The sequence below is a fragment of the Petaurus breviceps genome, unplaced genomic scaffold, assembly GCF_028583685.1.
Source record: "Petaurus breviceps papuanus isolate PSGF00001 unplaced genomic scaffold, PetGlider_PUasm1.0 90779, whole genome shotgun sequence".
NCBI classification, from domain to species: Eukaryota; Metazoa; Chordata; class Mammalia; order Diprotodontia; family Petauridae; genus Petaurus; species Petaurus breviceps.
Genome location: NW_027187344.1, coordinates 10,468,500 through 10,490,623, shown reverse-complemented (window position 1 = coordinate 10,490,623; position 22,124 = coordinate 10,468,500). Strand labels below are relative to the sequence as shown.

General features: G+C 43.9%; 2 protein-coding genes across 16 annotated transcripts in view; one reads left to right on the top strand and one right to left on the bottom strand.

Annotated features, from left to right (window-relative positions):
• SPTAN1 (spectrin alpha, non-erythrocytic 1) overlaps window positions 1-16,195 on the top strand; it is a 61,039-nt gene extending 44,844 nt beyond the window's left edge. For 7 of the 13 annotated variants that reach the window (XM_069069478.1, XM_069069472.1, XM_069069471.1 and 4 more), the window contains 22 exons: window positions 85-99; window positions 1,858-1,989; window positions 2,201-2,338; window positions 2,890-2,994; window positions 3,283-3,491; window positions 4,480-4,600; window positions 4,925-5,046; window positions 5,430-5,562; window positions 6,268-6,366; window positions 6,823-6,982; window positions 7,904-7,980; window positions 8,067-8,276; window positions 8,690-8,986; window positions 9,660-9,772; window positions 10,564-10,581; window positions 11,946-12,008; window positions 13,639-13,693; window positions 14,030-14,226; window positions 14,516-14,569; window positions 14,689-14,835; window positions 14,962-15,109; window positions 15,707-16,195. In XM_069069478.1, the coding sequence (XP_068925579.1) occupies window positions 85-99; window positions 1,858-1,989; window positions 2,201-2,338; window positions 2,890-2,994; window positions 3,283-3,491; window positions 4,480-4,600; window positions 4,925-5,046; window positions 5,430-5,562; window positions 6,268-6,366; window positions 6,823-6,982; window positions 7,904-7,980; window positions 8,067-8,276; window positions 8,690-8,986; window positions 9,660-9,772; window positions 10,564-10,581; window positions 11,946-12,008; window positions 13,639-13,693; window positions 14,030-14,226; window positions 14,516-14,569; window positions 14,689-14,835; window positions 14,962-15,109; window positions 15,707-15,832 (2,739 nt within the window). In that variant the 3' untranslated portion in view covers window positions 15,833-16,195. The remainder of the gene's footprint in view (window positions 1-84; window positions 100-1,857; window positions 1,990-2,200; window positions 2,339-2,889; window positions 2,995-3,282; window positions 3,492-4,479; window positions 4,601-4,924; window positions 5,047-5,429; window positions 5,563-6,267; window positions 6,367-6,822; window positions 6,983-7,903; window positions 7,981-8,066; window positions 8,277-8,689; window positions 8,987-9,659; window positions 9,773-10,563; window positions 10,582-11,945; window positions 12,009-13,638; window positions 13,694-14,029; window positions 14,227-14,515; window positions 14,570-14,688; window positions 14,836-14,961; window positions 15,110-15,706) is intronic. The other 6 variants (XM_069069475.1, XM_069069473.1, XM_069069477.1 and 3 more) reach the window with 3 other exon arrangements.
• Window positions 16,192-22,124, bottom strand: part of DYNC2I2 (dynein 2 intermediate chain 2) — a 36,416-nt gene continuing 30,483 nt past the window's right edge. For 2 of the 3 annotated variants that reach the window (XM_069069479.1, XM_069069480.1), the window contains exons 5-9: window positions 21,892-22,001; window positions 20,320-20,487; window positions 19,468-19,700; window positions 16,960-17,117; window positions 16,192-16,643 (exon numbers count right to left, since the gene is read on the bottom strand). In XM_069069479.1, the coding sequence (XP_068925580.1) occupies window positions 16,405-16,643; window positions 16,960-17,117; window positions 19,468-19,700; window positions 20,320-20,487; window positions 21,892-22,001 (908 nt within the window). In that variant the 3' untranslated portion in view covers window positions 16,192-16,404. Of the gene's footprint in view, window positions 16,773-16,959; window positions 17,118-19,467; window positions 19,701-20,319; window positions 20,488-21,891; window positions 22,002-22,124 lie in introns of all 3 variants that reach the window. The other variant, XM_069069481.1, reaches the window with a different exon arrangement.

Genomic DNA, 22,124 nt, shown 5'->3' with positions numbered 1-22,124 from the left:
ATAGCAAAGTAATTTTTTTTTAAGTAACTGATATGTGAATCTGTGTCAGTGTACTGAATTTTATTCTCTTAATCTATTTTGTAGCTTTCCAAGCTGCTGGTAAGTTTGGAGGTTTTTTTTTAGAGCTTGGTTCATTAGCTGCCAGTATTTGTGTTCTCTTGTATAGATTATTGATACTTGGTCATGTTCATTTTGTTAGTCCATTCATCTTTGGCTTCTCTAATCATCCATCATATTCCATCTAGGTGTCCCTTGTGGGATGTGGCTTTCTTTGTTTTAATCATGCAGCCAAAAAAACTCATTGTCTAGCCATGTTCTGCATTATCTGTTTGATTCCAAGGCAGTATTTGGGTTTTCTTCAAAGGAGTGCTTAGTATCAGAAAATACCAAGGTCCATATTCCATTGATGTGTTTTACCAACTTCTTTTTTAGTAGATGTTACCATCCTCTCTTTAGACATCTGACTTGGTATTCAGGTCTTCTGTGGCCAAGGATGGAAAATCCATAATATGTATAAAGCCTTAAGTTGCCACTCACTAAAAAGAAATTGCCTAACAGTATAAGGAGATGCAAATCTTTGCATTAAAAGCCCAGTAGGACAGCAGTTTAATAAATTAAGACAAATGAGATTGTTTTCCCAGAGGACAGTAAGAGAAATTTAATTTAGATGTCATAGAATAGTCACTTAAATGGGTAAGTGAAAAATAAATTTTAAAAAAAATTGATAAGAAAAATGGGATTAAACTACAAAATAATCAGAACTAGAAAACAAAAATAACAGAATTTAATCAATGATAACAGAAATGTTTATAAGCTGTTCAGATATGTAAGTCCTTCTGGGTTCATGTTAAGCTGATGGTGAGATTGTCATATTGTGACATTTTTCTCCTTTGAAAATCCTCTGGTAAGTTCCTTTTTTCCATCACTTTCATCTATTTTAACTCTTAGTAATAGATTTGTTAGCCTGTGGTATAGCCCCAGTCCTTGAATAGTTGCTGCCTCTGTAAGTAAACATTTGATGCAGAATCCTCACCAACAGTAGTAGCTTTCCTCCTTATTTTTTCCTCTGCCTTCTATACTTTTGAGTTCTGTTGGGGGGTGGGGGGTTGTTTGTTTGTTAATATAATTCTTCCCTGGCTGTCATTCTCAGAGTTGGAGAGTTGCAGCTGTCATCATTGCTGTTGTTTTTTGTTTTATACTAATAAAAGCACATTCTCTGTTTTGGTTTTTTATGGATTCTTAAATTAATCCACACATTGGAGTCCAGTTGTTCTCATGGTTCTCTTCTTCTCTGCTTCTCATTTCTTAGCCAAGACAAACTCTTAACAAGTCAAGCCTGTGATTGTTTGGTAGGCTTGGTTTTAGGTTAACCACAGTCACTAGATGATAAATTAGTTGGTCTCTATTTCCTACAATATATGTATACAAGAGGCTTTTCAGTTGGATTGGTGGGAGACACCAAATTATTTCCCAAACTAGCTTAAATTAACCACTTTTTTGCTGACTAGCTTTCCAAATAATGTGATTTTTTTTTTATTGGTTTTGTCTTGCAAATTTCATATGGGGGAAAGTAACTTAAATAAATTAAAAATTTACTTACCATAGTATCTAGAATATGAGATAGTATATAATTTTAGAGCTCTCCTTGAAAGCTGTTTCACCTTATTAAGAAAAGGCTATCATTTGTAGCCTTTGTAAGTTTAGTCATTTGATTTTGATATACCCCCCTTTGCTTTCAAATTCCCTTCAAGTTTCCTCTCTTGAAAGAATTTTCCATAACTAACATTGTCCATGAGAACAGCTTTGGACCCCAGTGCAACTTGCTGTATAATGACACTCTGTTTTTGCTGTCTCCAGAGCAAACACCAGAAGCATCAAGCCTTTGAAGCCGAGCTGCACGCCAATGCTGACCGAATCCGGGGTGTCATTGACATGGGCAACTCCCTCATTGAGCGAGGGGCCTGTGCTGGCAGTGAAGATGCTGTAAAGGTCTGAATCTTTACCTCTCTCACTGTCATGCATTGCTTTTTCTGGCCTTTCTCACTTAGCAGGAGAAGAGATGACTAAGTTTTAAATGTCATACAGTCCAAGACCCATCACTGTCCTAACTGGCATTCCTAGGATAGATAGCCTGGCACGTGCTTGGAGCAGACAGCGGCAGCTCTGGGCAGCTCTCAGTCCCTTGCTTTCTTTTGCACAGGCGCGGCTGGCAGCTCTTGCTGACCAGTGGCAGTTCTTGGTGCAGAAGTCAGCCGAGAAGAGCCAGAAGCTGAAGGAAGCCAACAAGCAGCAGAACTTTAACACTGGCATCAAGGACTTTGATTTTTGGCTCTCGGAGGTAAGTGTAGAAACTTTCCCTGTACCAGCAGAATTTTCCCCCTTCATTTTGGTATATTACTTGTCATCTAATCAAGAACTTAGGAGAATAGCCCTCATTTGCCCTATTTAAAGAGAAAACACAAGATGTTTTCAAACAGACCTTGGCCCAGGTGGGTTATCAGCTGCAGATTGCCTCCCTAAGCAGGGTTTGAGAAGAAAGATAGATTAGTACTTTGGTTGCAAAAGTTCATCATTTATAAACTAAAACAGCAGATGGTAAAATTATTTATTTGATTTTAGAATTCAGTTTAATATTTCTGCAGTAGATAGAACTTTTAAATTGAATTATTTGTGCTAATATTAAGATTTGTTGGATGTTTCCCTAATCATATCCCTGGATAAGCAACCAGGACAGCCAGAAAATGTGCTAAGTGATGTCAAACCTAAAATTAAATAGTTCGTGCAAACCCTGGGCATGCAGATGCATCAGAGGTGACTTTAGTCATGTTCTCCATAAAGTTAGAGATTTGTGTGGAATTGCTTCATCTTATTTGGTCCTTCCCCTGCCAGGTGGAGGCTCTTTTAGCTTCAGAAGATTATGGTAAAGACCTGGCCTCTGTGAATAATCTGCTGAAGAAGCACCAGCTACTTGAGGCAGACATTTCAGCCCATGAGGTAAGGTTGCCTCCAGAAAGGATAGATAAGACCTCTCAGTTCAGAGAGCACAGGACATGCCAGGGGGGTTCTGTGACAGTGACACAAATGACTTTTGCGATCTGATGCCTCTCTCTGCAGCGTCCTCCTTCAAGAGTACTCACCCAGCACAACATATACTGGAAGCTGGTTCTGCAGACGTGGCAATAAGCTAGCAATGTGATGCTGAAATGATGGTTTCCTTGTTTCATTGCTTTTAGTCACAGTGCTAAAGATCCAGCTCTCCCACACCTCTCCCTGTATCCACAGGACCGGCTAAAGGATCTCAACGGCCAAGCAGACAGCCTGATGACAAGCAGCGCCTTTGACACTTCTCAGGTGAAGGAGAAGCGCGACACTATCAACAGCCGCTTCCAGAGGATCAAGGGCATGGCAGCTGCCCGGCGAGCCAGACTAAACGAGTCTCATCGCCTTCAGCAGTTCTTCCGGGACATGGATGATGAGGAGTCCTGGATCAAGTATGTGCTTCTGAGAGTTGTCATCAGTCTTTTAAGTGGGGCAGAGAGGCAGGCAGTGAATGGATCGAACATTGTTGTTCTGCAGTCAGCTGTTCAGGTGTCTGTTAGTGTAGATTTGTTGTATGCCATCAGGCCTGTCTCTTGTCTGTAGGCCTTGATAGTCTTCAGCTGTAATGAGGCAGGTTCCATTTGGCCCTACCTCTTCTCTTTAGGGCTAACTCACTGTGTGGCCTCAGGAAAGTCTTCTCTGGGGCCTCAGTTTCTTGATATGTAAAATGAAGAAGTTGAACTAAATCTGAGTTTTCTTTAAAAACTCTTAAGATTCTGTGACTCTAGAGGAGATGAGATCATGGGTATAAATCCTCTTGAGCTCCCAGATAGGAGTGTCATGGTCTGGAACTTTGCAGTTTCCTTTCTTAAGAAAGAGTTTTTATCCTCTTAAAAATGTTTGTGGGGCGGCTAGGTGGTGCAGTGAGTAGAGCACTGGCCCTGGAACCAGGAGGACCTGAGTTCAGATGTGACCTCAGACACTTAACACACACCAAAAAAAACTAGCCGTGTGACCTTGGGCAAGTTACTTAACCCCAATTGCCCTCCAAAAAGCAAAAAAAAAAAATTTGTGTACCAGAACTTACTAAACTGATGTAAATTCTAAGTAGTAAAAAGGCCTGTGTAGGTCATGCAGAAGCCCTTTTTTTCCAAGAGAATTTGCAAGGGGGGGGCGTCTTGGAATTACTTATGTCTCCTCAGTCAGTGAAAGTTATGGCTGACGTGCCAGAAGACTCATTTTTTGGATTATTTTTGGAGAGAATAGATAAGTGGGCTGGATTTGTGAAGATATTTTTAGACTTAGGGTTAAAGGGCATTTTGGGTCTTGCCTACCCTGAAAGCTGTCTTTCGAACTAGAATATAACTTCCCAATTCACTAACCTAACGTAGCATTAAAAAATCTTTAAATTTTATTTTTTTCTTTTTCTCTCCCATACAGAGAAAAGAAGCTCCTGGTGAGTTCAGAGGACTATGGCCGGGATTTAACAGGTGTACAGAACCTAAGGAAAAAGCATAAACGCCTAGAAGCCGAATTAGCTGCACACGAACCTGCCATCCAGGTAAGTGATTTTTGGGAGGGGGAGAGCTATGAAATTTTGATCAGACAGAGCTAGGACAATAGTTTCCTTACTTAAAGCAGAGGGGTGACCTTGTTTGATCCCCAGGGCACACTGAGAAGAGAGGAGTGGGACTGATGACAGTCAGGATGGTAATTGGCATCCCCAGCAGAGATGGGGAGTTTCAATTAGCTAATAACACACCCAAGAAATCAAAAGACCCAAAAGAGGGAAGGGGGCCGCCCATTTGGTCATAAAGGAAGCATACAGCAAAGAGAGAGGATTTGGTGGGAGAGCAGTGTTAATGTGATCATTTTGTGCCCTCAGGCTGTTCTGGACACTGGAAAGAAATTGTCTGATGACAACACAATTGGCAAAGAGGAGATCCAGCATCGCCTGGCTCAATTTGTGGAGCACTGGAAGGAGCTGAAGCAATTGGCAGCTGCTCGGTGAGTGAAACCTCGAGCCTGCTTCTCTGAGTTTCATGAAGCAAATGAGGACTCGGTTCTCCCTCTTTGTATGCAGTATCAAATGCCAAGTGTCTGTTGTACCCCGAGGTCAGACTGAATGGGAATAGACTGTGGTGTCTCTAGCCATTCCACACCAGATCTGGAAGCTGCTTTCAGATCCATGGGGAGACATGTAGTAACACAAGGGAAAAAAAGGAAGTAAAATTGCATCTTGTGTTCTGGCTGTGATGCTGGTTGCTGTTAGAATGAGGGGAGCTGAGTCTTGCCATCCTTTTTGTACACCAGGTTGCAGCTTCTATATTATATTCAGGTGAACAGACATCAGAGCTCTGCTTAGAATGGCTGTTTTTTACTCTTAATAGAGGCCAACGTTTAGAAGAGTCCTTGGAGTATCAGCAGTTTGTAGCCAATGTTGAGGAGGAGGAAGCCTGGATCAATGAAAAAATGACTTTGGTAGCTAGTGAGGATTATGGAGATACTCTTGCTGCTATACAGGTAAATGAGACACCAAAAAGATCACCATTCTTGTAGTGGCTACTATTTTAAAATTATTTTCTTTTCTGTCAGAACAGCATGAAAGTGATGTAATTTTCCATTTGTCCATGATGCCCACCTGGCCAGCACATTCCATCCTTCCCATGGAAATAAAATGTTCTGTTACATTAGACCTAAGATCCATCCACAGAGTATTCAGTCTGATGCTGGCCCAAAAGGACATTGCATGAGAGAGCATGGTGTTGGTTCTTGGAGATCAGGGTGTACCCCAAACATTGTAGCAGGAAACTGTGAGAAGTTGAATTGGAATTGGAAGTCCCTAAACTGCCCTTACAGAAGGGACCTTCTGATCTTTGAACCACTAAGTCAGTAGCTTGTTCAGCATGATTATTTAGTCTGAATTAAACTTCATTAACTTCCTTTTCCAAGTTTTATGTAGAATATCATAAAAGAGCAAGAAAAGACTATTTCTCAAACTAGCACTTTAAGTACCGTAACTTGTGGATTAAAAAGTACATAACAAAATTGTAAAAATAATTACCTTTTTACTAAAAATTTTAAGTTTACTTTTTTTTTCTACTGAATTTATTTAGTTTAAACCTATGCTTTCTTTTTGTCTTTTGGAGGACAAATGGAGCCAGCAAACTGAATCATAGTGTTGATCTGGCTCTGAGTCATAGCCACAGGTACTTTCTCCCCCCACAGGGTTTGCTGAAAAAGCATGAAGCATTTGAGACAGACTTCACTGTTCACAAAGACCGAGTGAGTGACGTTTGTACCAATGGACAAGACCTCATCAAGAAGGTAAATCCGAAGAAAAGTTGTGTCTCCTACCTCCTAACTCTCCTCTGATTTAAGTAGGTTGGCTGCTTAGTGATTGACCTGGAGAACTTGACTTGAAATGTTTTTTATAGATAAAAAGCCCACTTAGAGTAATCCTTGTTTTCCATGTTTCATAAAAGAAAACATTTATCTAATGCTAAGTTGATTTTTTTTCTTTTCTTTTTAGTAGGCCAAGAAATGATATTTATTAAATAACCTTAGTTAGGCAAACATAGAAGGTGAAAGTTTATCTTTTGTTTTGATATCTTAGCTAATTATCTCCTTACATTACTCTTAGTCCCTAACTGGCCATTCTTATAGGGTGAGTTGCATTTCTAAGTTAGGGTGCAGGGTAGAATTTGAGGTGGCCACTTCTAGAATCTAGATCAGAAGATGATGTTGACCAGTGTTTGTTGGGGGTTTTTTTTGATCCTATAGAATAATCACCATGAGGAAAATATCTCTGCTAAAATGAAGGGCCTGAATGGGAAAGTATCTGACCTAGAGAAGGCCGCAGCTCAGAGGAAGGCCAAGCTAGATGAGAACTCAGCTTTCCTTCAGTTCAATTGGAAGGCTGATGTGGTGGAATCTTGGATTGGTAAGTAATATTTCAGCAAAATCCATCATTTCTGATCATCAGGATCACATGATTTACTCAGATCTGGAAGGTAAAGGAATATTGTAGGTGCAGGTCATAGTCAATTGGATTTCCTTCATGAATAAGTAACAAAATGCAGGCCCTAGATTATCATTAGTTTAACCTCTTTATTTTATATTTAACTCTTTTTTTAATTAAACAAGCATTTTTTTCCTGTATCTCCACATTCCCTTTATCCCTTCCACATACAGGGAAAAGGAAGCTTTTGTAACACATATAGTCAATTCAAATAAATTTCTGCATTTCTCTTGCCCAAAAATACATGTCGGATTCTGTAACAAGTCTCTTCACTTCTCAGGAGGTGTATAGCATGCTTTTTTATCAGTCTGCTGGAATTATGGTTTGTTACTGTATTGATTAGAGTTCTTAAGTCTTTGAAATTTCTTCTTTTTTACAATGTTGCTGTAAACGTTTCTACTAGTTCTGCTCACTGTACTCTGCATCTGTTCATACAAGTTTTCCCAGTTTCTCTGAAATCATTACTTTATTGATTTCTTACAGCATAATAAGAATAATTGTGTTACATTTATATACAGTAATTTGTTCAGCCATTCCCCAGCTGATGAGGATCTCCTTAGTTTTAAGTTATCTGCCACCACAAAGAGAGCTGCTAGAACTATTTTTGTATGTATGGGTTCTTTTTCTTGATCTCTGAGGTATAGAGCTAGTCATTAACTCCTTCATTTTATAGCTGAGCAAACTTAAAGTCTACAAGCCAAATGACTTGCTTATGATCACACAGCTAGCTAAAACCATTTAGAGAAAGTTTTATAGAATTTGATCTTATTCATAATGCTGCTTTGTTGTCACTTTGTAGAGAAGGGGTGGGATGCTGCATATTTTTCAAACTTAAATTTCCAGGTGAGAAAGAAAACAGCCTGAAGACAGATGACTATGGCCGGGACCTCTCTTCTGTTCAGACTCTTCTCACCAAACAGGTCAGTGACCCCAATTCCCTGTAAAAGGGTAGGTGAGCTGCTTATTCTGTGTTCTTCTCAACACCCTAATCCCTTTATCATCCCAGGAAACCTTTGATGCAGGGCTTCAGGCCTTCCAGCAGGAAGGGATAGCCAATATCACAGCCCTTAAAGATCAGCTGCTGGCTGCCAAGCACGTTCAGTCCAAGGCCATTGAGGCACGGCATGCCTCTCTGATGAAGCGCTGGAACCAGTTGCTGGCCAACTCAGCCACCCGCAAGAAGAAGCTTTTAGAAGCCCAGGAACATTTCCGAAAGGTAAAGATCAGAATGAGTCGGCTCTTTGAGGTTAGAGGCTGAACTGCACAATTACCTGATTTTCTGTGATGTGTGAACCAGGGTTTTATTTGTTACAGTAGCTATGTATGATATGTAGTTGCAGGCATATGTAAACTATTTAGGAAGTTTCCTTAAAAAGCAGGCAGGAAAGACTTTGCAATTCCATTGCAGTATAGGAAAAATGTTTATAGAGAAGATAAGGCTGATAGGAATACTGATTTATAGCAGTGCAAATGAAAGGAATCAAAGAGAAGTTGATATTAAAATGTAAAAATGACTGGTAAGTAGCATGTATTCCTAATGTCATGAATCTTCAGTATTTTTCTAGACTATGTTTAAAATAAGCTTATCACCAAGTGACTGTCCTAAACTGGGTTCTCCTCTGCTTTCAGGTTGAAGATCTGTTCCTGACCTTTGCCAAGAAGGCTTCAGCCTTCAACAGCTGGTTTGAGAATGCTGAGGAGGATCTGACAGACCCTGTTCGCTGCAATTCTCTGGAGGAAATTAAAGCATTGCGAGAGGCCCATGATGCCTTCCGTTCCTCACTCAGCTCTGCCCAGGCAGATTTCAATCAGCTGGCTGAACTAGACAGACAAATCAAGAGCTTCCGGGTAGCTTCCAATCCCTATACTTGGTTCACCATGGAGGCCCTGGAAGAGACCTGGAGGAACCTACAGAAAATCATCAAAGTAAGTTTTCTTCATCCCTTTGAGCCTCATTCATCCATCTGGTTCGTTGATTCTCCATCCCCAATTGCCCTTTCCTGCCAACATGTCACATATTCTGAAGAGAAGAAAAAGATTTCTGAGGCACTTTTTGTTTTAACCTTTTCAGGGGCATGGACCTCCTGGCAGTCCGAAGTCTGACCTCACCCCTCCCCCCAATAATGTTATTAATATATAAAAATATACCAACCTATCACATTGAAATACAGTTAGCAAAATTTATTCATTTTAAAATCCAAGTTCACAGATCCCTGGTTAAGAACTCATTCTCTGCAGTATCCCCAACAAGTGATAGAATCCAGCACTTAATATAGAATCTTAAGGCCCCTCAGCAGCAGAACCCAAGGAGCCCCTTCCATTCTTCTGATTGTTAAAGATTAAGAAATCTGCTCTTCTGTCAGCTTCTATCCATCAAGCCTCTTTCTGGTACCAGTTAGAACCCAGACTGATGCTCTTCCCAAACATCAAAGCAGCAGAGACTTGACAGCTGTCGTGCCCTCTCGAAGTCATCTCCTCTCCAAGCTAAACATACCTAGTTCCTTCAGCCAGTCCTAATAGGACATGTCCTTAGTGAGCCCCTTTACTGACCTGGGTGCCCTCCCAGCTACTCCATCTGCCTCATCTCTCTGGTTCTTAGGAGCGGGAGCTGGAGCTACAGAAGGAACAGCGAAGGCAAGAGGAGAATGACAAGTTACGACAGGAGTTTGCCCAGCATGCCAATGCCTTCCACCAGTGGATCCAGGAGACCAGGTGCCCATCTCCTTGTTCATACATCACAGAGTGCCCCTCCCTGGACCTGGGGGGCATCTGGGGTGAAGGGGATCCCGCTCAGGCTAGAATCTCCCCAGGCACACCTGTTCCCTTTATGATGGTTCATTATACAACCACCAAATTGACAGTGCCGTTAGGGCAAGTCTGGCTCTGAAATCTTGGTACCACGGATTCTTAGCAGAGTTTATATTCTGTCCTCCCAGACCTCCAGCTCTGATCCAAGAAGATCGCCTAAGGTTTGTCACTGAAACTTACAACCAGAAAAGCTTCAGTGGCCCCCTGTCACCTCTAGGACAAAATAGGAACTCTCAGTTGGCTTTAAAGCCTCTGGCAGTCTGGCTGCAGCTCTTTCCCACATAGTCCAGCCAAATTGGCTTCACCCTCCATGGGGCTCACGTGACAGGCAGCTCTTTTTATAAACTCACTGTCAGTCACACAGTAGGTGCTTGTGAAAGGAGCAAAAGGGAAATATAGGCACAGATCTTTTTTTTCAGTTAAAGAAGAGATTGGGTAAGGAAGGCAAAAACAATTTTTTGTTCTTTTCCCAAAAGGGTCCATTGCAAAGCCAGGGATTAGGAACAGAAAGGTTTCTCTTCATTGTGCCTTGTGTATATAGCAGTCGCTCAATGCCTACTTGTTGATGAACTAGTGGAAGTGTGCAGTGTGTAGACATTATACTAATGTCATCTTTTTTCTCTTCCTTTTTCTCCCTTTTTAATGGTTGCTTCTCCTGATGCCACCTCCTGCTTCTTGGATCCATGTCTCCACAGAACATATCTCCTCGATGGGTTAATATCACCTTTTTATTCTCCCCAGGCTTGTATTGTGGCATTGATGTATTGTGTGCTTGTTCCCTGCCCTCCACTTCCCCCCACTCCTTTACCCAGTGTCTTGGCTTAAAGTGTTCCTATGATGGGCCTGCCTGTCCAGGGGTGGATTGCACCACCCTTAAGATACTGTGCCAGGCACCATCCCTCCCCAAAAGGGAATGTGTGGGGACACCCCCTCCCAATATCCAGCCTGAACACCCAGGTTAATTGTAAAAAGTATGCCTGTTTCCTTCAGTACCTAAAGCCTGGGGAGGAGAGCCGTTTCTCTATTTTCTTTTTTACAAAGGGAGACGCAGATGATGAAGGCACAAGGCGCTGATTAGAGAGTCTGAGTTTTTAAATGTTACTTCTCCATTAACATAGTATATCATGTTTATGTGTCTATTCACCCATCTGCCCAGTGGGAAATAGTTACCATTCAAGTACTTTGTAGCAAAGCCAGGTGGAATATAATTTGAAAAGTGGCAAAGCTGAAGATATTTTAGAGAAACATCAATTGTTGTCAATTTTGATATTTGTACAAACTACCTGAAATTGGCTGAGCTGTGATAACTCACTTTAGACTCAGGTCTCTAAAAGAAAAAAATATGCTCTTCTTTGAAACATCAAGGAGACTTAAAGGGTCTTGTCCTGCCCTGGGAAGACATTTTTGAAAACTGAGTTTTGAGTATAGTATTTCCTTCTCCTAAGTTGGTGGTTGAAAAAAGGATGTAAAATTCAAAGAATTTTATGAAAGAAAATGGAAGAAACCAGTTCAAGATAAGAACCCCCACACTCCTTGATCCACTGAAATTAGAGCCCACTTCACTACCACCACTTCCTTGTTTAAAGAATTGGTTGGTGAGACTGTTGTAGCCTTACGAGCACAAATAGGGGGAGGAGTAGCAGGGGGGCCAGGTCAGAATCAGGATGAAGTTACTGCTGGGAAGTAGAAAGGGGATTTTTAGCAGGAGTTTCTTTCTAACTTGAGACCTCTGGAACAATTGGCCAGCCCGGCTCTCCTTCCCAGACTCACACCCTCTAAGCCCTTGCGTCTCTATCTGCCAGTAATGTCTGAGTGAAGTAAAATGCTCCTTTTTCCTTGTGGCTCCCAAAAAGTCCTTGTCCCTTTCCACTCTAGTCCTCTCTAAGGAGCGCCTGCCTGTGGTCCCTCGTGGGTAGAGGTTCTAGGCCACCATTGGACGCCTGCCTTGGCTTTGATGTTACTGTTCTCTGTGCTTTGCCAGCTCAGACCTCGTAATGTGTTTCCGTCTGTGTGCTCTTGCCTCTTTCCCTTCTTCCTCCTTTGGTGTGTATTCATTTGGTTTCTTTTCTTTGAATAGCATAGCATATCGTCGGGTCATTCGTGTCTATCAGTATGAAGTTGGGGATGATCTGTCTGGAAGGTTTTTCTCCTCTTATTTTCTCTTCTTACCTCACTGTGGTTTTCCCAATGCACTCTTGACTTCCTTGGGCGGCTCTGCTTCCTCACTAACTCACTGCCCGTGGCCGCTTGGGAAGGAGGGGCCTCTGTCCTTTCCCTCTGCACCAGTGCCCAGACTCCTGCCCTGCCCTGCCACCCCACCCCAGGTCCCAGTGTGTGCTTTTCCCATGGGAATAGAGCATAACTAGCTAGATCTGACCTGCTATTATAGGAGAAAGCTTTACTGATTTCCATTGCTAGAACAATTTTGGTTCTCAGCTTCAAGGGACAACAGAGAATCATCATGACTAGAGAGAATAAAGAGAAATCCTGGGAGTCAGGAAAGCCCACGTTGAAGCCTTGCCTCTGGCGGACACATAATTTCTGGTAGAGGGAGTTTTGTTGTTTGTTTGGATTTTTTACCAGAGTTTTCTATCCCAGTGAAATCACATTCTCCAACCTCACCCCCAACCCCGTGGATATGGATATTCTCTAGGAGAAGAGGTAGTAGATGGCGTATAAACTTAAATTTCCTCCATCAGAAACATGGTGTTACCTTGTCCTTGCATGGTAACCACAGTTTGTTCTTTGTTCACTGGTTGCCTGCTGTGAAACCTCACACTGACACATTGAGGCCAGAGAGTCTAAGAACCAAAGCACATTATTACAACTCAAACAGAGCCATTGCCCATTGACATCAAAACCTTGTGCAGATATATAACCTTGGGCCTGGAACAGGAATCCAGAAGACATCAGTGTTATTTTCCTCATTGGGCCAAACCATCAGGGCTTTACAAAAAACTTAAAAATATCAAATGCCAAAAGATTATTCAATTCACTGACTTAAGTTTCTAAGATATTGGCCTCATTTTCAGTGTTTGCACTTTGGTATTGGCACCATAGTTTCCCTTCCCACAATGAACAGATTGAGCCCCTGGCAACCAAACCTTAAGGAAACATTTTGGCCAGAGGTTCTTGGCCTCTAGCCTCCTCTCTTATCTTGGCCATATATGTCGTCCTCCCAAGTTTCCAACTGTTGTAGTATGTAGAGCACGGTTGTTGGAGCTGCACTGTGTTTCTAATCTTACAAGGTGGGGAGAGAGGTGAGCACTTTGAATTGAGCACAAAATATCTCAGTTCTTTCCATGGGAGTTGTGGGGCTTGAAACTAACATTAATGTCACTAAAATGACTGTCTGAACTGACCAATCTCCTTTTAAAACACTGGGACTAGGAAAACATGGGGAAATGTGGCTTTGGTGGACATAGTGAGGCAGACATAGTTTTAAAAAGTACAGTAAATGGGTAAAGTAGCGAGCTGAGGAGGTAGGAGGCCTTGGTTCTTTCTGTTCCTGTCTCCATTCTCAATCTTACCTAACCACTGTTGAGCCTCAGTTTCCTAGTCTATAAAATGGAGATAATTCTTGCGATAGCTACCTCATGGGTCATTTGTGAAGAGATGTTAGCTAATGAAAGATGTGTTTTCTGCTCCACGAAGAAAGGGGCTTAAATGAAATGCAAAAAGTATTATTTCGTTTCTGAAAGAATGGGGTTAATTTCAAGCCCCCAGCCCATTGTTCTTTCCCAAAATGTTTATCATGCTTCTTTGTTTAGGTCCTGTATGGTAGAAGAATCTGGGACCCTGGAATCCCAGCTGGAAGCCACCAAAGTAAGTGCCGGGCATGGCTCCTGGCCCCTGTAGTCTGTCTGAAGACATTGCCAGAGTTGCTCTGCTTCTCCCAGGAGGTTATGGCCAGCCTTAGTTAGATCCACAGTTGGGCACAAGGCAGTTTAGCCCCCAGTGGCTGCCAGGGGACCCTCTCCTATGGGAACCAGGGGTTCTTTGATTCTTCCTCATGCATTCATTAGGCTTTTTATGTTAGTAAAAACAAAAATCCTGAATCCAACAGCTTTTTTTTCCCTCAGAAAGTGAAAAAATTTCTGGGACTAGCCTTCCTTACTATCAGCTCTTCCCTATGTCTTTTTAACTTCTTCCCACGCACAGCGTAAACACCAGGAGATCCGGGCCATGAGAAGTCAGCTGAAGAAGATTGAGGACCTGGGCGCAGCCATGGAGGAAGCCCTTATCCTGGACAACAAATACACTGAGCACAGCACTGTTGGGCTGGCCCAGCAGTGGGATCAGCTAGACCAACTCGGCATGCGAATGCAGCACAACCTGGAGCAGCAGATCCAGGCCAGGTGCGCCCCTCCTCCAGCCTTCCCATGTGAGGCTGCCATGTGGCGAGATGAGAAGAAGCTTCTGCATTACTTCTTGTGAAAACTTGGGTGGGCCTTAGAGATTCTAGATAAAAGGAGGATAATGATCTGGGTATCAACCGCAAGATGAGTGAAAATATAACCACCACTTAATAGCCATTGATCTGGTATTTGGGATTCTCTAGGGACTCAAGTGACCGCCCAGTTGGCACTTAACCATGCAAGTGCTTGGGCTACATGAACAAGTCCATAACTGTGCATTTGTTGACAGGAACACAACTGGTGTGACTGAAGAGGCCCTGAAGGAGTTCAGCATGATGTTTAAGTGAGTGCTGCCACAGGGCCCCGGGGAGGTTTCTAAAAGGAAGTGTATACTTTGGGCTTCCTGCTCCCTGACACAATTCTGCCAACTCTGAGCTAATGCTCTGGTTCTCTGCATTCCAGACATTTTGACAAGGATAAATCTGGCCGCCTCAATCACCAAGAGTTTAAATCTTGCTTGCGTTCCCTGGGTTATGACCTGCCTATGGTGGAAGAAGGAGAGCCAGACCCTGAATTTGAAGCTATCCTCGACACTGTGGATCCAAACAGGTACAATGCCAAAAGAGTGGGCAAGAGCAGAGGATCATGCAAGGTGAAGTCCAGGCTAAAACATTTTCACAGCCTCTAGAATGGATGTTCTATCATCCTATTCATTTTCCCTTCTTTCTTTCCCAGGGATGGCCATGTATCACTGCAAGAATACATGGCTTTTATGATTAGCCGAGAGACTGAAAATGTCAAATCCAGCGAGGAGATTGAGAGTGCTTTCCGTGCCCTCAGTTCTGAGGGCAAACCCTATGTGACCAAGGAAGAATTGTACCAGGTATGCATGAAATTGTTGGGCATTCTTGTCTTGTCAGAGACCAAGTGGAGAATTAGAGCATCACCAGTGACAGGAGTCTCACAAGGCAGCCACAGTCTGTCTTCCTATAAGCTGCAGACTGAACGCACCTTATCAGTTCTAAAAACAGACCATATCTTATATATCTAGCATTTGTTATTTTTAAAGCACTTCCAACAACTCCTTTAAAGTATAAGAGACTGTCTCCGTTTGAAATAGTGGTGCTTGGCCACAAAGCCAGTTGGTTGGTGGTAGAGCCTGGACTAGTAACTATGTCTTGACTAATTTGTGCACTTCCTGAGATCATGATTTTCATGCTGATATTTTAATCAACCCTGTGCAGGGATTATGGTCTCTACCTAAGGACACGGACTCGACAGAGGGTCAGTTGTCAAACTGCTGGTTCTGTAGTCTTTCCTTTGTGTTATCATTCCTCTCTGTAATGAGGACCCGATAACTGGGGCTCTGAAGAGGTTCTGCCCTCCATAAACTAGTCCATTTTGGTTGAGACAAAAAGCTCGGACTTGGACTCAGGTTGAGGTAGTGCTACCCTTAATCTCTCTTCTTTTCCCCTTTCAGAATCTGACAAGGGAGCAAGCAGACTACTGCATCTCACACATGAAGCCCTATGTTGATGGCAAGGGCCGGGAACTCCCCTCGGCTTTTGACTATGTAGAATTCACCCGTTCTCTCTTTGTGAATTGATTCACAGCCCCTAGTGTTAGCCACAGCCAAACACTGCTCATCTTGCTGCCTCACTGCATGTCTGTCCATCTTTGTGCTCTTAAAGGAAAAAAAAAAATTCAGACAGTGTTACTTCCAAATGTAACCTTAAAACTGCTTAGCTTGGGGATATTAGAGAAAATGGTGCTTCAATAAATTGTTATGAGCCCAGTTGAAATGGCTGGATCTCTGTGGATTTCACCCTGTCTCCTATATGTCCTAAAACCAGCTTGCCCCATCTAGACCTGAAGGGGAAAAATTCTGTAAAGCTGGCTTCACTTCATTCCTGTTTCTTCCCAATTTTCTGTATGCAAAAGATAAATAAATGACTCACCCCCAAAAAAATTTTTTGTGTGTTTTTAATCATTAGCAAATGCTGAATCTTTGTGTTATATCTGAGTAACACCCAAAGACTCAAGTATCTGCTCACAGGAGCAGAATTCTCCCTCCAAGCCCCAAACGACATTCCTTGTACGATGGGTAAGCAGTGGAGATGCCCTGTGCTGCTCATTTCTGCTCATCACCAGCTTCTCACAAAAGGAAGTGGGGCATCCTCAGCTAGCCACCTCCATGGCCAGTTGGTCCAGGTCTTCTGTTTCCCGGGATGCCTGTTCTGTGAACTCTGTGCTTAGCTGCCATATCTTTACAACACCTTTGGCATCACCAGCAGCCAGAAGATGAGTCTGTTGAAGATTGAATTCCAGACAGTATACTGGGCTTTCATCTGGGGTTTGCTTGATAGAAACCGTGGGCTTCTGGGAGCTCTTTCTGAGATCAAACAGTTGTATATCTCCTTTAAGAAAAAGGTGAGAATGTAAATTCCTTGAGGACAGGAGCTATCTCACTTGGAATTGCACAGTAATCTTCTTTGCACCCTGTCACTGGAGTCCCCCTTTAAAGCCAGGCTTCCAGAAACCCAGACCTAGAAATAAAATCAACTAAAATTATTACAGCTTTGACAATCTCAAATCCCCAATAAAGAAATGAGAACTAAATTATGTAGAAGTTACCTGCCCTTTCTTCCCCTTCTGGGTGATTTAAAAGAGGAATGGGAGAAGGAGTTTCTCCTAAACAACTGAGCTTCCTAAAACAAACAAAAAACATCTTACCTTCCCCAGAAGCAGCAGCAAAGACCAAGGGACGGACAGGAGACCAGCGCACACTAAACAAGTATTTGTGGGATAGCTGGAGAGACATCAAAGGCTGGGCCTGAAGCATGGAATACAGATGGATGTGGCCATCTGTCCCAGCACTCAGAAATAAGTTCCTAGGGGAAAGCAAGGGAGCAAGTCAGTTTACGCAATGGGCCTGTCAGTATACATACCCAAAAACCTGAGCAGCAAAAATGCTACGATCCAGTATACTGGGCCCCCATTTTATCTCACATTTCCTAATGTACAAAGAATTCCATAACAAGCAGTATATGCTATATTGATGTTCTCAGGTGTAAATGCTATTGAGTAGAACAGAAGTGAGTGCCATGGGAATTCAGGAAGCTAAGAGCCATGGTGGGCAGCTGGGTGCACAATGGATAGAGCACCTGCCTGGAGTCAGGAAGACCCATGTTCCCGAGTTCCAAGCTGGCCTCACACAAGTACTAGCTGTGTGACCCTGGGCAAGTCACTTAACCTTGCTTGCTTCAGTTTCCTCATCTGAAAAATGAGCTGGAGAAGGAAATGGCAAACCACTCCAGTATCTCTGCCAAGAAAATCTCAAATGGGGTTGCACAGTCAGACAACTGAAAAATGACTGCACAAAAAAGAGCCAGGGTAATAGGTATGAGCAGCTGGGACTTGTCCTAAGCCTTGATGAGTGGGTAGTATTTGAATAAAGGGGGGAAAATGATATAAGCAAAGACATGGTAGTAAAAAGTAAGACATGTTCAAGTAGACTGGGTTCATATAAGGAAAAAGTGGATGCAGCTGAGATTTTAGAGGTCTTCCTTTAATTAAAACTTACTGGGTCACAGAATCACATCTAATAACATTCTTTTAAGACAGAGTCCATCTTCCTCATTTTACAGATGAGGAAACTTAAAAATAAAGGCCCTAGCCCAAGGTCCCACAGCAAATATGTGTCAAGCTGGACCCTCACCCAGATCTCTACCCCAAGCCCTTCTATGTGGGCTCTGTACCACATTTCACATCCCCCAATCTTTAAAATTATTCTGCTGGTCCACATAGAATGGAGTAGGGGTTCTTAATCTTTATTATTTTCTTTTTTTGCTTTTTGGAGGGCAATTGGGGTTAAGCGACTTGCCCAAAGTCACACAGTTTTTGTGTTAAGTGTCTGAGGCTGGATTTGAACTCAGGTCCTCCTGATTCCAGGGCCTCTACTCACTGTGCCACCTAGCCACCCCATTGGTTCTGAATCTTTAAAGGATGTATATATAGTCTTTCTCAGGATAGGAAAGGGGAATTAATCTACCAATCCCATTGAGCAAAAAGGCATGACTTGCCAAAGGGTCATTTGAATGGGTATTCTCAACTTTTGTGGGGTCCTTGGACCATTCTGGCAGTCTGGAAAAGCCTATGAATCCCTTCTCAAAATAAAATACATAGGATTACAAAGAAAACCACTTATCAGGGTGGCTAGGTGGCACAGTAAATAGAGCACTGGCCCTGTAGTCAGGAGGACCTGAGTTCAGATCCGGCCTCAGACACTTAACACTTACTATCCGTCCTTTCTCTCTCTTCCTTTGGCCTCTTCTGGGCAGTGGAGTGCCTGTTAGCACAGGCTGCGGTGTAAAGATGGCTAAGTCTAAGAACCATACCACCCACAACCAATCACGAAAATGGCACAAAAATGGCATCAAGAAACCTAGGTCACAGAGATACGAGTCTCTGAAAGGGGTTGACCCCAAGTTTCTAAGAAACATGCGCTTTGCCAAGAAACACAACAAGAAGGGGCTGAAGAAGATGCAGGCCAACAACACCAAAGCCATCAAGGCCCTGAACACCAAGGCCTCCAAAGCCAAGCTCCTCAGGCCCAAGATCCACCACCCGGCGTGCTGGCCACAAGATGGCTACCAAGTGTCCAGGTCCTAGGATTGGCATCAAACGTCCAGGCTCCAGGATCACAAAGTCTGACTCTAAGGTTGCCAGAACCACTGACCCCCAAGGCTACCAAGCCCACTGACCCCAAGTCTGCCACCAAGGTCAGTAAGTCAGATCCCAAGGCTACCAAATCTGATGCTAAGGCCACCAAGTCTGACCCCAAGGTCGCCAAGTCTGATTCCAAGGCAGCCAAGTCTGATTCTAAGGCTGCTAAGCCTGCCGAGTCCAAACCCAATGATGCTGGGCCTAAAGCTGCTGGTCCAAGCCTTCAAAATAGATGCTTCAGGACAGAACTTGTTTAAAACTAAAACCACCCTTTTTTCCCAGCCAGGGTATGATTATTCACTATTTTGTACAAATAAAAGAAATGGTGAGTGATTTTAAAAAAAACAAACCACTAGCCATGTGACCTTGGGTAAGTCACTTAACCCCAATTGCCCTGTCCTCCCCCTCCAAAAAAAGCAAAAAAAAAAAAAAAAGATGAGTGTGAACAATTACAGTCTTGTAAACTAAAGGGAGAAGGTAAGTACTCACCTGGCTCTGCAAATAGCTGGATCTTACCTGTGAAAGGGTGAGCAGCTCACAGAGTAGATGGGGCCCCCATGAGGGGAGAAGGTAAACTGGGCAGGTGCTCGGAGTGGCAGAGAACTGGGCATTCGAGTAAGGGCTGCCACTTCCACTGCTGTTGAACATTTTAGTGGGAAGCCACCTTCAGTGCCCAGGATAAACAAGCTGGGGTCAAAGCTGGAGAAGGCCAGGGCTGTGACCCCTACCTCTGTTTCTCCCCGGGTAGGCTACAGGAAAACATTGATAGGAAGGTCAGCCCCAAACTGCTCTGACCAGCAGCAACAAGCACTACCCATCTCCCCACTGGGAAATTACATCAGAAAGCTAGAGGGACACTGGAGAGCACTGAGGCCAGCAGCCCCTTTCTTTAAGGGGATATGATCTCTATAAGTTAGTGTAAACCAAGGGCCAGGAGCCAGCCTCCTTACCACCAAGTTCAATGTTCCCTCCATGAGACCATGTTTTAGACATGGCTCTGGAAGACAGAACTGGGACTAGACCTCCAGCATCCTTCCTATAGCCCAACTTTGTTTTCCAAGGAGCCATCAGCCAGGTTAGGCCTCCTTGGGTTCAGGCATGGGCAGGAGCCTATCTCTTCAGTCTCCACCCTCCTCTTCCTCCACCTGGTATTACTCGCCACTTCCCTAGGACCAGTGGAGGTATTTCCCATATTAAACTCCCCACCTCCTTAGTGCTTAGGCCTCTGCCATCCTCAGGAAGGTAAAGGCACCACCAGTTCTGATTGGGTCTTTTACGTGGGGAGAAACTTCACACTAGGTCCATGAGGATGTCCTTGGTCGCTTTCCTCATGCCTGGCCTCTCCACATCAGCCTTGACCCCACTCACCTTCTTTAGCTTTGTGTTTCGGGGGATCTGCTGGACGACCAGAGCAAAGCCTTCTGTCAGCTGCAGCTGTCCTGAACCAGCTGCCTGCCACAGCAATACCTTCCCATCTGTGGAGACACTCAACAGCTGGAAGCGGTGGCTGTGCCTGGGTTCAGGCAGCCAGGCAACCTGTGGAGACCCCAAGGGAAGGAAGGAACACAGCTGGAGAGGGCAGGATGAACAGAGGCCCAACAAGGAGCAGGGAATGGAAAGAAGCTTTTCCCCCCTTCCCTAGGGTTTGGTCCCTTCCTTTTCCCATTGTGCTAACACAAAAAATCAGGGGAGAACCAGGAAGTGAAAGGACAGATCCATAGTGGCAGAAAGTCTGGCATTAGAACTGAGTGAAGGGGTTCTTAAGGGCTCTCAAGTGTAATTTCTCTGCCCTGGAGGCCTTAGGGATGGCATTCCTCAGGTCAGAGCTAGGTTTCTGTGATCTCCTGAGGCAACCAGAGTTCAGATTTGAGCAAAAACACATGCTCACTGAACCATCCTACCCTCCCATCTATGTCTCCTTCCTTCAAGAGAACAAAATCACAAAATCAGAAGGGACTTCATCACTCATCTGGCCTAACCCAAACCTCAAGCAGAAATCTCTAAAATATTCCCAAGTGGTTATCCAGCTTCTGGGTGAAGACTTACAGGGATAGGAGAACATTAGTACTTCCTTAAGTAGTTTATTGAACCCTGGGGCAATTCTGATCATTAGGATGTTTTTCCTTAGAGCCTAACCCTGCTTTTCTGTATCTTCTACCCAGTGGCCTCTTAGCTCTGCCCCTAAGGCCTTCAGTGTGAACTTGACATTCTTCCCTGGTCACAAGTGAGGAAGGTCACAAAACTCTGCTCCACCCAGTAGATTATGAACCACTGACCTCACTGTCAACTGGTCTAATCACTCACCCACAACACAGGAGAGGGCAGAGGGGGCCCTAGAGGACCACTCACCAAATCCATGCCAGGCTTCAGCCTGGACCCCTCAGATCCCCACATGACAGAGGGTCCTATGATGGGCAATGCAAGGCTCCTTCTCCGAGGAGTTTTCTCACAACAGCCCCAGAGCCCAGGGCAGGCAAGCAGTGGCAGCTTTGAGATTACTCCTTGCTGTGGATTCTATGCCAGTCAGAAGCCAGGACAAGGGGAAGCAGCTCAATAACACTTTTGTCTAGACATTTCTAGTACAGGAGGCTGGACCAGAGAGTGGCAACTAGGAAGCCTCTGCGAGGAGGTGGGGGCAGTTATGAGGAATGATGAGATCATCTATTTGATTCTCAGAGGAGGACGGCTTTCACATTTTGTTGGATTAAGTGTGAGCCCATGGAAGTCTTTCCTGACAAGGAGGTCAGGGAGATGCTACTTGCATTTGTAGCACCTGTCTGCTCCTGGCCTGTTTCCCAGGGATGTACAATACACGTAAGACACTTAAGGAGCAATCAGGGAGAAGCCACGGCCCATGAGTCGCAGCTTCTGTTTCTTTAAAGGGAGGCTCTCAGTACTGGACACAGCTTTGTGTGTCTCCTGCAGCTGGGTGGTGCTGACCTGATAGACGGGATCTGTGTGAGTGTCATCCGTCATTCCTGTCCTCCAGAGCAAGGAGTCCTCAGGCCGGCTCATGTCCCAGACGAGCACCTCCCCACTATAGAGGCCACCTGAGGGAAAAGGAATGGAAATTTTGGCAAAACTGCCCCACACTCAAACCTCCTCAATTTCCTGTCCCCTTCTAAGCCCCTTCCCCATGTTTTCCCATGCCACATTCTAAAACACACACGGAA